The sequence below is a fragment of the Cyrtonyx montezumae genome, unplaced genomic scaffold (assembly GCF_038088225.1).
Source record: "Cyrtonyx montezumae isolate F1298 unplaced genomic scaffold, pur_monq_1.0 scaffold_0, whole genome shotgun sequence".
Lineage (NCBI taxonomy): Eukaryota > Metazoa > Chordata > Aves > Galliformes > Odontophoridae > Cyrtonyx > Cyrtonyx montezumae.
In genome coordinates, this window is record NW_027071824.1 from 16,154,933 (window position 1) to 16,172,628 (window position 17,696).

Genomic DNA, 17,696 nt, shown 5'->3' on the forward strand with positions numbered 1-17,696 from the left:
TGGCAAATGAACAGTGTGGACCTTCTAGCCATCTAAGCACCATTTTTCCTTGAGACAATGTGAGGATATGCTTTCTCTCCATTACAGGAAAGGAAAAGGCTACCTATGGATCCACATTCACATTTGACTAATACGATCGGAATCTAAGTGAATTAAACAAGTCCATTGCCCAATATGTACCACCTAATGATAGCTACCAGCTAATGTATTTTGTGATAAAGATTATACCATATTCAGCACTTGCTACACAGCTTTAGCAGAAGCAACAGTTTCTGAACCACACCTGCAACTAACAACAGAAAACCAACACACAGACATTAATTATGGTCATCGGTCCAACAAGGTGGTAAAAGACACACATCTAATTCCTGCTAGCCATGAGGAGATAGGAATACACACACAACTGATTCTGGAGACAGAGGTAATACCTAGATATATACCTAGAAAAAGCAGGTAAGTGTCCCTGTACACTGAAGGAAGGCATGTGCACCCAAAAGCTGGCCTACTTTTTTCAAGCTAGGTATTCAGTCAACCCAATAAAAATGCAAAAGCTACCTTCAAAGTTCTCCTGCACAGATAATGAGGGACAAGAAAGCTAAATAAGAGAAGGGAAGGCACTGTTTATTAATCAGATAACAATGAGACCCAAGAGAAAGAACATCTTCACCATTCCCCCTGCCTTCTTCCCCATTTGCCTTCACAGCTACTCAGAGAACACAAGCTTTCGGAGTAACCCTGTGAGCATCACCATCTTACCACAGGAACCCTAGCAGCACAAATGCGTATGGACCATAAATTCACTATGGTAGTTTACTGGTTGAGCAGCCTTCATTTTGCTCAAAAGTAACTAATACAACCCACAAAGCTTCACTTTTTATTTCAATTTTTATGCTATTCATATCAAGAGAAATATTATTAGAATAAATAGGTAGTCAAAGTTGTATTCAAACAAAAGGAATTTATTCTAGAGCTATTTTAGGCTTGCTCAAAATTGACCGATGCACCTGAGCAGCATTCTGTTTTGGCAGCACCTCTGTATTAAAGTTTGCAACAAACATGTCACTAACAGAAGCCAGAAACACACCACCAACTCAGATAATGGAAATAATGACAGAAATAATGTGCATAAGAGATCAACGAAATCACTGTTTGTCTCAATGGAATCTAGAACTTAGCAATGCATTGGTAAACTGATCCAAGGATGGACACCGAGAAAAAAACAATTACAGCAACCTCTGCTATACTGTCTGAAAGCTGTACACTTATGCTCCTTAAAACCTCACCATAATGCTATTTAGTTTGAGTTTCCAATTACAGTAGTTTGAAAAGCAACCACTGTTTCAGTTATCTGAATTTTGGATGCACGTCAGAGGACATGTTAGCTCAGGCAACAGAATTCTGACCCATAATACTGGTGTAACAAGAGCTTTAAAGTGATGAAATTCGAAGTATTTTACTTTATTTTGAAAGAATGATGCAACACATTTGTTAATTTAATACACAATTATAGATATATACATCACTGTACAGTATATATATTATCACCTGAATCTGTCTTTACAAGCCACTGGAGCAGGACAGGAAGCGTTAATTATTCACCAGAAAGATTTCTGGTCTTGTGACTAATTAAAACAGGAGAACATTAATAATAAAAGGAAATACTGCATCACAGAATAATGGATAATAATGGGGTCCTATCTTCATCAAGAGAGTGCTACGAAACCACCTGAGACTTCCAGATGTGTAATGCAGGCGGTTCTTACTCTGCTAATTGCATAGCAACTCTTATGATTGAAAGAAACTTCCTCCACCCACCACAAGCACTTCCTTCAACACAAATATCCTTGGAAACAGCATGTCAATGGGTCAACAATGTTTTACAGCAAGTTCCGATTTAAAACAAACATCTCTCTATGAAGCACAGAACTTGGGAACCTGCAAACACTCCCTGCTGTCAGGTCGCGCATTCAAGACTCAACCATCGTGGAATTTAATAAAGAGAAACATGGTTCATTAATGATAGAAAACCTCCAGGTGAGAAAGTATGGTCCAACTGATGTAGAGCCGTATATGGTCACAGTGGTAACAGTAAATGTTTTCCAAACTTGAATGCAAGGAAGAAAACATATGAAGTATTTAAAAAAAAAAAAAGAAAAGAAAGAAAGAAAAAGACAAGTGTTAAAAAAAAGGAACAGTATTCAGCATTAGGGACACAGTATCTACGTACATGGAACCTCCATACCCAAGCAGGAAGTAAAACAGCACTATGTCCAGCGCCCAAAATACTACCGACTACCCTGTTACACCAGCAAACTACAGGCAAAACAAGAGGGTCTGCAGTGACATTCTACACTTTCACATATAATATCTAACCCAGAGAATATATTCAAAAATACATATGCTTCAAGTACCACAAATACTCCACGCACACTTGACAACATCAGGAGTTATGAGCAGAGTCAATCATTTCCTTAAATCAAAGGAGGAGTCAATTCGCTCCATCTTCAGTTAATTATTATTTCCAAGGCAACTTTAATTTCAATTACTTTGCAAGGAAGTATTAATCACAAAGACCCACTGCCAAGAAGAGATATCTGAAGTGTTCAGATACTATTGTTAATTGCTTTCTTTTGAAAGCTCAGAAATGAATTAATGCCTAGGTTAGTTAGGTAAGTTATAGGTACATGCGGATTACTCCTAAAAGCACTTTATCAATTACAGCACAATTGATGGCTCATTGCATGACTGTATTTTCAATTTTCTAACATTTTGAACATTTCTAAAAATAAAATCATACTACTTTCCACAACAATTTTACTACTGAAACCTGTAAAGAAAAATTTTTGTTGGAAACTCATTTGTGTCTACAATCTAGACTAGTTTCTAGATAGCACCTCTGACCAAAAAGCAATGTAACCAACAGCTGGAAGGACAATACCGTTGCCAGTGCTGAAGGATCCTTTCTAAAAAGCAGCCTTTTACCTACCTTGTATAGCCAATTTCCTCTGAGACATCTCCAGCAACACATAATTAGAGATCAACATGTCCCTGTTCTGGTGACAGGGCTGGTCTCAGACACAGCCAAAGAAAGTCCATGAAGACATAGCTTTGGATTCTGCTTTTTCAAAGGAGCTAGGGAGCTATCATGGGAAGGAAAAAAAAACAAAACACCAACACTGCTTCTAGTCTGATATTTTGTTCCCTTCTTCCTCCTATCTCTTAAGTGCTTGGAAATGAAATAGAACTTCTACATTCAAACAAACAGAAGTTAAATATATACATTACAAAACTAGGCCCTCAAATTAAACAGCTCACGCAGTACCACGTAATACACATACTAGGAACTAAACATAGTAATCATCGCACAACCTCCTTTTCACAGTTTGACTGCTTATTAAAATTTTAGGAGAGCCAGTTTTTATCTCCTGCCAAAATTTTTCATTTCTTAGTTACTTCCTAAACTGCACCAAATAAACACTGTAAACCTAACACTAGCCAACGTATATTTATTAAATGACATAATGCCAGCAAAAGTCATTTGAAAAATAAACTTACTAAAACGCAAATAAAAATTTTTACAGCATCAAGAAACTGAAATTCCTCTTTCTTGCACTGACCTACAACGCCCAAGTTCACAGCATTTGTATGACGGACAGACTGAGCAGCAGGAAGCAAACAGGACACCACCAATCCTGGCACAAGGCCTACAGCAAAGTGGTCCCAGCTGCACATCACTGCAAAGCCCCAGAGAGCACGCTAGATGTAAAAACTCATCAACCATTTCCTTACACAACTTCTCTGCACAGGTATTACCGCAATTACCACAATGCTACTGCTCAGATGCTAGCAGAACAGAAACTGAAGTGCAGTTGTCTTAAATGATTTTAATATTCCATGATTCAGAGACTCAAGATGTTTTCCTGAGTATAGGTAAAGAAAAAAAAATGTTTACACCCCAGTTTAAACCTCAGTTCCCTTGCAAATCTGGCATCTAGTAAAGTAAATTCACACTGCAAATATGCCTGATTATTAATTCTAGAAACAAAGAAGGGACTCCATGCTAGAGAGCTCTTCTAACATTGAACAGACAGGAACAGCTTCAGATATAAAGTGCCACTTGAGCAAAAGGAGGGAAGATCAGATTTACCTGACGAAGAGGGACATCCATCTCTGAAACCCAAATAAGAGTTTCTGTATAGTCGAAATCAAATTGGCAATCAAAATCAAAATCAAAACTGCCCAAAACCAAGCATAGGATATTTGTGCTAATGCCTTAAAGATCCCAAGTGTGCCACTCAAGGTTGTGGATTTGATGAGACAAGGAAGAACACTGCAACATTTCAAACTTCAAAGACTATAAGCACTGTTTTGCTGTGAAAACATATCACATTGATAATGTCCTCCAACTGCCTCTGAAGAGGCCTATGCACAAACTCCTATGTTAAAACAATTCTAAAATCCATTAATAATTGGCATAGCACATTCATGAAAATATATAAATCAAACATCTCCTACAAATATATCCACCATAGAGTTAATGCTTTGCATCACTGTGATTTCAACATCCTAAAGCAAGTACTGGGTTAAAATGTTTCCATCATTTGGAGACTTCAGCATTACATGTTAGGCTCACGGAGCAACAACACGAACATTTAAGTGGAAGTCTGATGTTGAAATGGTTGATTCGCAATTAAAAACAATAGCAGCAGTTCCTTAAAACTGATACCTACGTTATAACCTTCCTACAGTCCAGACTTAGCTCCAGAAACTTAAGAGAACCCAAAGCATTTCTCAGTAAAACACAGCAATACACAAAATGCAATGAATCTGTGCTACTGCACAACAGTTGATGACTTCAATAGTCTGGAGAACTAACTGCAATAATCATTAGCAGTGACCAAACTGTAATGCCTTCACTAATCACAGTTCATGAAAGAAATGCAGAAGGTACCGACTGACAGGAAGACAGAAGGAAACCTGGGTGGTGACCCACACACGTCACCTTTTACTCAACTCCTGCAAGCTTAAGAAAGCAGCACCCAGCATCCACTCCAACCTTCTTAGTTCCACCAGTAGGAGCAGCTATGAAACTGAATTTCATTCTGACCAATCTGGAACTTACAGTTAGATTAAAAGGTGCTGGGTACAGCTGTCTATAATTAGCACCACATCTGCCTATAATTAGAAAGTATTTCTACAATATTTTATATAAAGATTTTGAATAAATTCACAGTTTTAAGCAAGTGTTTGTTTTCCCAAATTCTGGCTTCCCTGAAGAAGTAAACAGACAGTTTTAATCAAGCAGGCTTATTTTTGGATCTTCTTAAACAAAACACCCTCACACACCAGCTGCTCAAATTTATTCACTTCTTAAAATTATCACACCGCAAGATTAAAGGAAACAAAACCAATTAATTTTTTTCATAAGCAGCACAGCTAAACTATGAACTACTTGTTGCAGGATGCTGGGAGGGTCAAACGTGCATATGGATTCAATAAATCATTACACAAATCCATAAAAAAAATAATTAAGATCTGCTAAGCCATAAATCTATAAAACAGAGGACAACCTTATGTCAGATTGCCAGAGGAGAAAGAGGCATACCGAGATAAGTAGTGCTGCACACTTGCTCTGTTCCTACACTTAACTCCCTTAGCATTGCTTATCATGCAAATCAAAGACAGGGCAGGATACATCCCTGGTATGATCCAGAACAGCAGTTTTTTATTAAACAACAAAATTCTTCTTTCTGCCTTGTCTATTCTATTAAGTGCCACAAAAGAAAACATTGTTTTTATATTCCTAGAGAAAGAGTTTATTACTGCTAAAATATTAAATCCAATTCATCTGCTTTTCCCTTCAAGTGCCAATAACCCTATTCCTAAAGGTCAGCTTCTGCAGCAAATAGAAATCTTAGCCCAGATCCAAAATGCAATACCTCCCTTGCAACTGCACAACCTTCCTTGCTCACTGTACAGAAAAGTTAGGAAACAAAAGAAGTCCACTTTTTGACTGTTTGTATCATGACTGATGGAAATCCCAAGAACCTCACGATTTATTTTTCTTTATTCTGCATATTCTTACTCAAGCAGCAAACATGACAAAGCCCAATTTCTCTCCCCTGTCTTTCCTCAGAGAGAAATTACTCCACAGCTCATAATTCTCAGTATCTTCAAGAATTTAAATCCAAGGAAAGAATTCACAGAATCCCAGAATTGCAGGGGTTGGAAGGGATCTCCAGAGATCATGGAGTCCAACTCCCTGCCAAAGCATCTCCCTAGCCCAGGTTGCACAGGTAGGCATCCAGTTGGGTCTTGAACGTCTCCAGAGAAGGAGACTCCACCACCTCTCTGTGCAGCTGTGCCAGTGCTCCGTCACTGCACTGGGAAGAAGTAACTCCAGTGACTGCCATTCTCTTATCAACCTCTGAAGCATCTCCTAACAAAACTTGTGAGTAAATGAATCTGTTGTTAGGCTGTTTTTCCAATTAAATAATTTCTCCTTCCTATTTTTGCAGTACACCTACTTCACCACAGTTAATGATGGTTTTTGCTACAAGCTACTTCACGCCCTTTTACCCAGGGATTTAACATAACATTAAAAAAGTCTGTGCTTAGCATATAAATAATAAAATATTCAAGTATTTTAGCCTTAGCCTAAAACCAAAATACAAAATAAGGAGCACAGTAGGCAAATTTATTTCCTGATTAAAACCCACTGATTTTACTGCAAGAGGTGACCTACGAATATTTGTGTAATTCTATGAAAGTTAGTTTTACTTGTATCAGAGCAAATTTGAAAGAAATAAAAGCAATTAAGTTTTTACACTTGATGTTTTTATTTCTTGTACAGCACTGTTAAGAATTACCCTTTTTAAAACATAAGCACTGTTATTTTATTGATTTAAATCAAAGAAGTTGCAGGGGAGAAAAAAACCTGACACTTCTTGCCATCTAAATAGAGTTGCAGAGAAGCCCTGTCCCTCCCTCACACAGCACTATCCACACTGCTATCCCAAGGCACCTTATTTCTATCTCACTGTATACTATTCGCTCCAGGACCTCAGCGAACACTGAGGTCTAATTTGGTAGCAAATACATTGTCTTACATAAACTGACAACTTCACTGCTTCTTCTAGTACCTGCTCCAAAGCTACAGTAGGTGAAACTCCTGGCTAAGTAAGTGCATGATCCAAGCAAAGGAAAAAAACAATTATAAGTGGGAAAGGTAAGCATTTCATGTATTTCTACAGTGTACTCAAGCCTCTTCGGAGGTGTTACTTAAGAACTTACTTAAGTACTGTTTCAACAGCAAATTTAGACTTATGAAGGCATTATTCATTCAGGACAAAACACACGGCCTATGTGAATATGAAGTGTTTATTACACAGGCAGATCATACAGAACACCCAGCTGCGATCACCAAGAAGGAAAAGACTAGCCAAAGAAGAGCCTTGCTAATGGCACAAAGATATTAGTCATTATTTGTTTACAAGCCAGAAGCAAGCTTTGGTGATATACAGTCACAAACTAATCACACTTGCATTAAATGATTCACCATTTGATCAAGTGTATAATTTTAGTAAACAAAATTAAGGGAAGAGTCAGATTGGCATGGCAGGGACCTGGTGATACATAAGTAACTGGAAAATCCAGACTCAGAAATGAACTCAGGATTAGGCCTGTACTCAACGCTTGGGGCACCATGTCTCACGTTTGGGACGTATGCAGTGTCAGAGAAAGGCAGAACAAATGGCATCACCCTGCAAAACCCTGCTGGCGTGTTCTCAAACAATACTGCCATCAGTTTTAGCTGACTACAGTACCTTAGAGTTGCCAGAAATAAGATGAGATGAAACTAATCATACTGTGTTTTCAATCAACTTCCTGCTGGCTGCCACCATTTCTAGAGTGTAATTCATTTGTTTTATGTCCATTAACGTATTTCTTTTTTTTTCTCCCTTTTTCTTGCTTCTAAGTCACTGAATGCAACGATCTGCTTTCAGTCTGGATTATTACAACAAACAAACAGCATTCATGATCCCTGGAGAAGCGTTACCCTTCTCTGACTTACCCTTCCACATGTACCAGCCAAGGAATATTTTACCTTAAAACTCTCACCTATGCATTTAACTGTGTAATAGTAAAACCTCAGCCCTTTCATGAGCTGTATGCAAGTGAAACCTTTGTGGAGTGCTCCAAAAGCCAATGGGGAACTGCCAACACAAAGTTCATTAAAGGATTATGCTTCATCTCTAATAAGCAAAGTGACTTAACTGGAATATATGCATATAGCAATATTTTCATGATTTTCATGTATTTATTAACATAGAGCTGAAGTTTTTATACGTGCAATAAAGTAAAAAAGGTTTCTGAAATCCACTTAACTAAGAAAAAAAATTACACGGTCTGTTAATCAGGAAAGAAGAAAGAATTTTTTCCAGATCATAAGAATGACAAGCACAGCATAAACTCTAAATGAAGTAACCTAAAAAAACAACTTGCATACTGCGCCCTTTCCAACCTTTGTACACTAAGACTATTCCAATAAAAACTGAGATAGTTGCAAAGGACTGAAGTTTAAGATACAAAAACAGAAAGAGAAGATGGAGTGGGGAATAAAATGTTTCCACACAGTAAGATCTGTGAATTTTTCATAAATAAATCAATATATGTGAAAGAAGTTTTTGTATAATATAGAGATCCAGTGCTCCATTTGAACTTGACTAGAGCAAAAACGACAGGCTGGACATTCTGAAGAGAAAGGGAAGACTGCAGAAGTTTAAAGATGGATTCTATGATCTCCCACAAAAGGTAAGAAAACGTTAGTTATTGACCTTAAGGAGATGTTTCAGAAGTTCTGAACAGTTTCACTCAAGTCCCTTCTTTCAGTTGTTCATTTTTCAGTCTCTTAGATCTTGAAACATCAAGAGTTTAGTAGTTTTCCAGCCACCAGAGATTCCTGGAACTGACAGGGTCTGCATTTCTAATACAAACCTCAGCATTTTAAAAAGAAGAATCCCTCCAACTTTAATGCAATAGTACCTACAGTCCTCTCTTGTTAACTCATTGCACTCCACCACTGTTTCAGGAGCTATGTTATGACTATGCACCAGCAGGTAAACTTCAGCCCACAGATTCACAGCTTACTTCAAATTTAATGTTTCCCTTGGTATTTTCCAGAATGTTTTTTTATTGTAGATCACTGCGCAAAGCATTCGTCTCACTGCAAATCGTGCTGCTAAGCTTTAAGTAAAAATCAAGCCAAAACAAACAAACAAAAACAATACCAAACCTTAACATTATCTTTTATAGTTGACCAGGACCTACTGGGTATAATGTAGGCCTTTCTGTTTGACCCAGTGACATGGGACTCTTCTGAGGCCTACATGGTTCAGGAAAGTCAAGAGCAACCATTCACCTCAATCACTGCACTGATGCATAATGCAAAGCTATTCCTCTATAGACCTTTATTTAGAAATTTCATACAAATTACAACATTAAGTTACAGGTTTCTGAACTCAAATGTTATAAATCTGCAGATAAAGGGCAGATATGGCCTCCAAACTGTGAACGCAACAGAGAAGCCACTAAGAAAACTCTACCCTCTGTAAAGACACACTGCTGGTGTAACCCTAACTGACACCTAGAGCAAAATTCCAGCTTTGCATGCACATCAATCTTTTTCTTTGCACTATTTGCTTTCTTCAGAAAGCTACTATAAAACCATGACTTCATAAGAACTCATGCCAGTGCAGCTTCGCTACAAGGGCATGTCCATGCAGATTCACCTGTAGATCTCTTCAAGCACTGGCAGGACCCAGATTAAGTCATGACAAGGCAACACTTCAGTTCCTTCAAGCCAGAGAAGCACAATAAGCCCTCAGCCTGTGGAAGCTGACTGCAGAGTTTTATTTTACTAGCTGTTTGTCCAAGGAAATGTACGTTTTATGAAAGAAGTGGAGTATTTAAAGGCAGTGGGTTTTCTTCAGAGCCTCCTGTCACCACGAAGCAGGACCTCAAACATGAATCACCAGCTTTCCTTCTCATTAGCACAACATGCTGAACCAGCCAAAAAGTTCAGCCCAGAGAAAAAGTTCTCTTTCAGTGCTTTGTGACTTTCATGTCAGTGTCACATTACACAAGCCAGTGCACTGCCTTACAGATAACAGCAACTTGTTTGCCACTGTGCTGCGGGAAGCATCAGGACCAAATATGGGAGCCTAACAAAACAAAAATTAGCAAAATAATTTACCGTATATTGGTACTATATTTTGCTTAATCACTCCCAACAGTGCCACTGCACACATTGCAGTTCAGGTTTCCACCATAACTCAAAACTGGGATTATATTTAAAACCCTGTCGGTTGATAAAACACCCCAATGTTCAGCCACATCAATCTCTGTTATTGCATCTCCTTCCTCTCAGCCTCCACTCCCCCAGGGCACCTTAAGCTGTATGGCACCAAGATCTCAAGAAGGTACCATCTCCAGACAACACAGAGCTCAGATGGGCCCTAAGAAGCCTACTGAGTCACGCACCCTTGGAACATCTCATAAATAAGAAGGCTGGGAACCAATGTTTCTGTGATATACATTGCGGGCGTTCTGTGATCACGTGTGTCTGCCAGCACACCATCTGCCATGATACATCTGATTTTTGAGAAAAGGAAATCCAGTCAGCAGACACAACGCCGGTGATGTCAGGAGTTCAGCAGGGGACAGGCAGATTCCCCCCCACACACATACAATACACAAGCACCTTTTAGCAAAGGGGGATGACCCTACTGTCTCCAGAAGAGGAACAGTCAAAAACGAGGACCTCATCCAACGCGACCCCCACCCCCACTACCACTACGACAAAAGCACCATTCTGTCGCCGTGCGTTCCCGGACCCGCCTGCCCGAGGAACAGCGGGGTCTCCCGCCGCCCCCAGCCCGGCCCGGGACGCGTCCCCCTGCGCCGCTGCTCCGCTGAGCCGAAGGCCCAAAGTGCAGCGTTCGGCCCCGGCAGCCACCTCGGGAGAGCCCCGTGTGCGGGGTGGCGGCCGGGCCTACCCTGCTGAGCCCAAGGGAGGCCCAGGCCGTGCACCCCCCCCCCAGCACCCCGGGGGAGAACACCGCAACCCCAGCGTCGCCGCCGCCGCTTTCCCCTCCTGGCTGCGGGAACGGGGCGGCCCCTCTCCCCCCAAGGGCAGTACCTAGGCCCAGGCCTGCCTCCTGCCCCCGACCTCCGCCGCCTCGCCCCCCGCAGCCCGGCCCCCTCCCCCTCGCGGGCCCCAGCTTACCCCCAGAAGCCGCATGGACAGCGCGGCGGCAGGCTGGGCGCCTTGCTGCGCTCGCTGCCGGCGTCTCCCATGGTGGGGCCGGGGCGCGGGGCGGCAGCAGCGGCGAGCGGGGGCGCGGGCAGGCCGGGGTGGGGGGGGGGGGGCGCGGGGCTTCGAGCCGGGATTCCAGGCCGGTCAGCTGGAGCCGGACGTGACCACTGGGGCGGCGGCGGAGGGGTGGCCGAGGCAGAGGGGACGGCCGCGCCCTACCGGCCGGGCCGGCTCCGAGGCGGTGGTATCTGCGGCGACCCCTCCCGCCCGCCGACTCCTGTGACGACCCCGCTGAAGCGGCGAGGCGTGTCCGCCCTCCCGCGCCGCTCGGCCCGTGACTCAACAATGCGTTCCCCGCTGCGCCAGCACCTCGCCTCCCCTCCCCGTCCTGAGCGGGATGGTTTCACCGAGCAGCCGGATCAGCTGGGAGTGGCCTGTACCATAGTGCAGCAGCGGGGGGAGGCGGGCTTGAGCGGGGCTGGGGACTCAGAAAGAAACAAGTTTAGGAGGCACCTGTCGACTCGAGAAGGTAACGAGTGATCCTATGAAGAGACACCGGGATGTGCGGAGTCTGGCAGAGCCACGTGCACCTGCCGCTCTCGTTCGCCTCTACCCGCGCGTTTCACGCGCGTTGGTACCGCCGCGGGACGTCCGACAGACGGTGGTTGTCGGCTGTGGCGGCGCATGCGCGGTAGGCTGCGGACGCGGAAGTGGGTCGGCGGCGGATGGGATCCCCTGGGATCTCCCCCGCGCTGTGCGGCCGAGCCCTGCTGGGACGGGCCGGGTCGGGACTGGGGGGGGTGGGTCTCGGCCTTGCCGTCTGGTTCCGTGCCGAACCTCCGCTGGGAACGGGCCTGGAGGTCGCTGCGAACAACGCTTTTCCTTTCCTGCTTGTTTTATAGGCGTTGGTTTTCTGTCTCAGTATGAAATAAAATCGGTTGGGTTTTTTTTCCGAAATAAGCTGGGTTTTGTTGTTCTTTTTGGGGGGTTATGTCTGTGCTAAGCACTGCTCGCTGGCTGAGGAGAAGGTGGCCTGTGCCTCGTGTTTTGGGCCACAGAGAAGGAGAAATGCAAGAGTTCAGATGTGGCAAACAGTGAGGCCTGCAGCAGGGCCCTCACACATGGCTGGCTGCTGCCAGGAAAGGAGAAGGGAATTCCCAGTATCTCGCCTCCAGAGCTGAGTAATACGGGCTGTGCAAGTGGCCCTCAGCCAGTTAGCAGTCGTGCTTACTGTACCTTGACTTCATCTGTGAAGTGAGAGTAACACTGACCCCCTGCTAGAAGCTGCTTTCCGATCTCCGAGTGAAAAATGGTATGTGGAAAAATACTGATTTGGCAGTAAGGATAAGGTGGAGTTTGAAAGGTTCTTGAGGTGTTGCTCTCTTAGATTGGAGGGGTTTTTGAAGTTGAATCCTTTGGTGATGTGGTAATTCACACTAAAGTTAAACAGCATTATCCCCAAACTGCGTTTTTCTCGTTACAAGAAGTATTTGCACATTTAACGTGGCAGTGAGGGCATCTGAACAACTTCAGCTCTGTCCAGTACTGATGCCTTATGGAGGAATAATCTGAAGGGAAAAAGATCTTTAGAATTCAACTGTGCTTGAATGCTATGGGTGGAAGAAGCATGGATAAGAAGGTGGTGATCCTTCTTAAAGAAGTGCTAGTGATCCTGCAGCTTTTCTCTGGGCATCTTTTGCAGAAAAATCAGAATCAACATGATAGCAGAGTCTGCAGGGAATGAAAACCTTTGAAAGTGTAATGCTTATAGTCTGGCAAATGAATGGTTGTATTTGGGAAAAGGTATAACCATTTATTTAAATTATAAACAAAAGTGGGAGGTGTTTTCCAGAAAGATGCTGAGTTTAGTTGAAGTCTTAAGAGAGATGTTTCTAAGGAAAGTGACACATGAGTCAAATAAGGAAAATGTTCTCACAGTGAAGTCTGATTTTTTACCTCTCACTGAGATGCTTCATGCTCATTCTCAGTGGGGCTGCACTGCAGGATTAGGTGAGGTAACTTCATAAGAGAGAGGCAAAATCCTACAAGATTTAGATGACAATTAAGTAGCATTGTTTCTCAAGTGTTCCCTTTCTTCATATATACTAGAAAGAGTTGTACCTGTGTATTATCAGAACATTTTGGGCTGTTTATTTTGTTAAAAACATGATTGGCTGATTAAGATACATGTGCACAACCATGAAGTGGAGCAGGTGGAGAATGTCACAAGTGTTGTACATCTTCCTTCTCATCTTGAGGTCTAAATTACCATAAAATGATAAAAGTGACTCATGTGGTGCCAATCTGTTAAAGAGACTCTTAACTTGATTGAAATAATCACCACTTTTTATTCCTCTCCAGTAGGTTGATATATTCTTCATAGTTAAGTTTTTTTCATTTGTAAGATCATTCTTGTTAAACTCTGGTGAGACTGAAAAATAAATTGTGTTTGTGTGGAAGAAGGCAATGGAGAGGACATCTGAACTGCAGTTGGACCTGGCTATAAAGGTGAGCTGTTATGGTGATTTGCTGTAGCCTAGGAGCATAGGCTCTAGACTGTAAATAAACTAACCTGCAGCAAGGCAGCATCACAGGTGAAATCCCCCAAAAAGGCAAATTAATCCTGTCCAAGACTGGCACACATCCTTCTGGCTGAATGAGAACCAGGGCTGTCTGCCTTTCAAATGCCTTCTTTTCAGTGCTTAGTTCACCTCATTTTCTACATTTGAAAATCATATCTCTGTTCTTTGTGTGCAGCTGGCATAGCAAAGTGTCACCCAGCTGAATGCCTGAAGATTTGCTTATTCATCTAGTTTGAGTTTGGTGTCAGTGCAAGCAACCTGTAGGCAGAAATGCCCACACCTTAGCCTCAGGCGTGGGCCTGAATGAGTCTGACTTTGGGTTTCTTTGCTGCTCAGAGGAGGCCTCCAAATTAAAAAAGGCAAGTTGAGTTCATCTTGGCTCTTGACTCTGGTTGCATTGACAAAGCAAGAAAAATAGAATCATCTGTGAATTATCAACTTGTGAGTAATGTAGATTAGAATCTTTTCATTGGCACATCTTTTTAAAACATACAACATATTTAAATACCACAGGAGAAGTGTAAATAGTTGTAGAATGGAGTTTGGAGTCTAGACTTTGACATTTCTTTCAGATGTTTTAAATATCTCCACAACTCAGTTTTGCTTTCTGAAATGGAAACGCTTGTACATCTCATGGACAGCCTGGAAATAGAATCTTTACTGGGTGGCATTTTTAGAAATGAGAAATTGCTGATGTTATTATTACTGTAACTTAAAGAGTGGCATTTCTTTGGAATTAATGGCTGGATGAAGGGGCCAAGGTGAAAGCGATAACTCTTAACACTGCCAGTTGCAATTTGCAAGGATATGACTAACCCAGAGGCAATTATTATTAATAATACTTTTATTTATTTCACATTGTGTGTTACTTCCACTTCCTGCCCTTTATGTAATCCAGGGTTCTTTGAGAAAAACAAAAGAGAAAACTGCAGTGCTATTAAACAAATCTTTTTAGGCTAACCTAAAAAATGCCAGACAAAATATTAAAAACTAAACAATAAAAACATTTGGCATCATTTAGTAAAAGGAGAGGGGGTGCCTAGGACAAAAATGGGATAGTAACCCCACACAGATGTGACAGTGATTAAGACTGAAACCATTCACAGAAAAATAAATTTGCAGATGTTCTGTATAAGCTATTTTTTAAATTATTTTTATAAACTGTGAGACTCATGAAAGTGTTACAATGATCACATAGTGTTAGGCATTTCCTGGTGATGGGCAGCAGACTCAGCAAAGACCATTCTTAGCATTTGAGAGCTCCTTTTAGCAAATGATCTCCAAGCACTTTTTAAAAAAGGTAAGCACTGACACAGCAATTTTATGAGGAGGAAAGCCGCCTCGGAAAGTGAAACATACCTGCCTGGGGTCACGCAAGAAGTCACCTGCAGATCTCGTAATAGCAATCACATCACTGAGCTCCCAGTGTAGCAGCTCACACGGGGTCTATGTCTTCTTTCAGAGCTTGTGTCATGGGTGCTCCCTTTGCAGACCCCTCTGCCCTGGGTACATGATCACTTAAAAGTGGCATTCCAAACCATCTCCTTGGTTTATAAATTAAAGGATTAAAAATAAATAGAGCCCTATAGAAAGCCATCCATTTTTAGATGGAGCTTAAGGTAAAAGAATATAATGAAATGGAAAGGTGAAAGATTCATGGTATTTATATATTTCCTTTGTTTCCTTTACCTGACTTCTCTCCACCGTTTTCATAATACCAGACCAAATGGTCCTTGTCAGTACCAAGGTCTTCTAGGTCTAATGCTAGCTGAGACAAACAGGCATAATAAAGCATATAAAACAACCCAGTCTTCATTAAATGGAAGGTGCCTGCCCCTGGCAATCTATTTGGAGATGAGCTATCTCTGCTCTTTCCTCAGCTACTCTGAAGATGTCAGATGAGGGAATCTGCATCTGAACACATTTCCAGGCACCTCACTGGGTTTATCAGTTCTCTGACTCCTGACCTGCTGCTTCTGAGCACAGCTGAGACGAGCAGTAATTCCCTCATAAACGCCACAGTGTCAGGGAGACTTAATTGCTTAGCGGCATGAGAAAGTGCTTGCTAGTTCAATGACAAAAGGTCTGAGGAAAATGAGGACCGGAAGCCTACCGCTCTCCCTTTCTGTCTCTGCTTGCTCCCCTCCACAGCACGTTCAACATTTAGCTTTTTTGTAGCCGTGGCACAAACATTAGCTGAGAAAATCCTGATCTTGTCATTTCTGATGTCCGTGCGAGCACAGCGAGATCAGTAGTTACAAGTCATAAGTGCAGCCTGGGTAATTTCGTAAACAACAGCAGCACCAATTTGTTTTATAGCAAGTAAAGAGAAAAAACAGACATTGCCTCTGGAAATGAATAGCATATAGAACAGCTGTTTCAAATTTGTTTGACGCTGTTATAAAACAACTTTAAAGTGTTAACAGTTGTATCCTCTGCTGTGTGCATGCTTAAAGCTTTCCCTTATGTCATATGACCAAGCGGCCACATTTGTGCTCAGTCCTCTTGTCTTTCGGGTCACCTCTGAGGAGCAACAAAGCAGCTGCTGGCTGCAAACAGCTGGGCAGGCTCTGGGCACTCTTGGAGGCCACTGTGGGCAGCAAAGGCTGAAGAGGGAAGATGAGGAGGTGAAACACCTGCCCTATGAGGACAGGATGAGAGCTGGGGCTGTTCTGCTTAGAGAATAGAAGGCTCCAGGGAGACCTGAGAGCAACCTTTCAGTATCTAGAGGGTGGCTGTAAGAAGGAATGGGACACATTCTTTAGCAGGGTCTGTTGTGATAAGACAGGGGGAAATGGTTTCAAACTAAAAGAGAGGAGATTTAGACTGGACATAAGGGAGTTGTTTTTTACAATAAAGGCAGTGAGGCACTGGCACAGGTTGCCCAGAGAGGTGGTGGAAACCCTGTCCTCGTAGACAAGGTCCAGCTGGACAAGTCTCTGGCACTCTGACATAGCTGTAGGTGTAGTGACTTCTTTGACCTCAGGCTGCATGGACTACAGATGTGTAGACTCATAGAACAAATGAGATGTGAGGAGAGTAAGGCTTTAGATTTGGCCAGGAGGCCAATGAAAATAACTTCATTTAGGTTTAGAGCTGAGGGCTGGCACAAGAATGAGAAAGTGGAAGGTTATGTTTGTCTAGCTACCCCTCTCCTTTGTACAGGGGGGATCACGAGTCACTGTTCAGATAAGCTAATGGGTTTCAAGGGAAGTTTCTGGTATTTTACAGGAAACTTTTAAACAGAGGGACAGGATACAGGCTAGGTCTTGAAGGGGGGAGACAGGAGGAGGTGGGCCATGGAGACAGGTCCAGTGGTTAACAAGATGAAAACAGTTCAGTGAAATGCCACAGGCAGAAACCCTGGCAATGGAGAAAAGAGTCACAGGAGGATAGGAAGAGAGGAGATATCAGTGGGCTCTTGGTAAGCAATACAGAACTTGAGAGACTTCTGAGCAGGGATCCTCAAGCCCTTGCTGCTGCAATTAGCCTCCTGACACTGATCTGTGTGCCTGGCACTGTCATGCTGCCTGCTGCTGTGTTTACTCATTCCTTTATTAACCGGGGGGGTTAATAGACTAGCAGTGGTTAGCAGGGCCTGTGCTGTGAGAGGCACAGGGACGCCAAGGGAAAAACTGGAACAGTGGTGTTGTCTGTCAGAGCATGCATTTCTGAACTGATACAACAATTTCTCTTTAACACCCTGAGATAAGATTTGGGTCAAACAGCTTTGTTTTCCTTTTCTATTGCCTATTTCTAATCAGTTTTCCACAGCAAGCAAGTACTCTGCTTTCTTA

General features: G+C 42.5%; 1 protein-coding gene across 1 annotated transcript in view; it reads right to left on the reverse strand.

The window, feature by feature from the left end:
• ZFAND3 (zinc finger AN1-type containing 3) overlaps positions 1-11,426 on the reverse strand; it is a 133,672-nt gene extending 122,246 nt beyond the window's left edge. The window contains exon 1 of the mRNA XM_065755302.1: positions 11,288-11,426. Coding sequence (XP_065611374.1) covers positions 11,288-11,358 — 71 coding nt within the window. The 5' untranslated portion in view covers positions 11,359-11,426. The remainder of the gene's footprint in view (positions 1-11,287) is intronic.
• Positions 11,427-17,696: the final 6,270 nt, after the last annotated feature.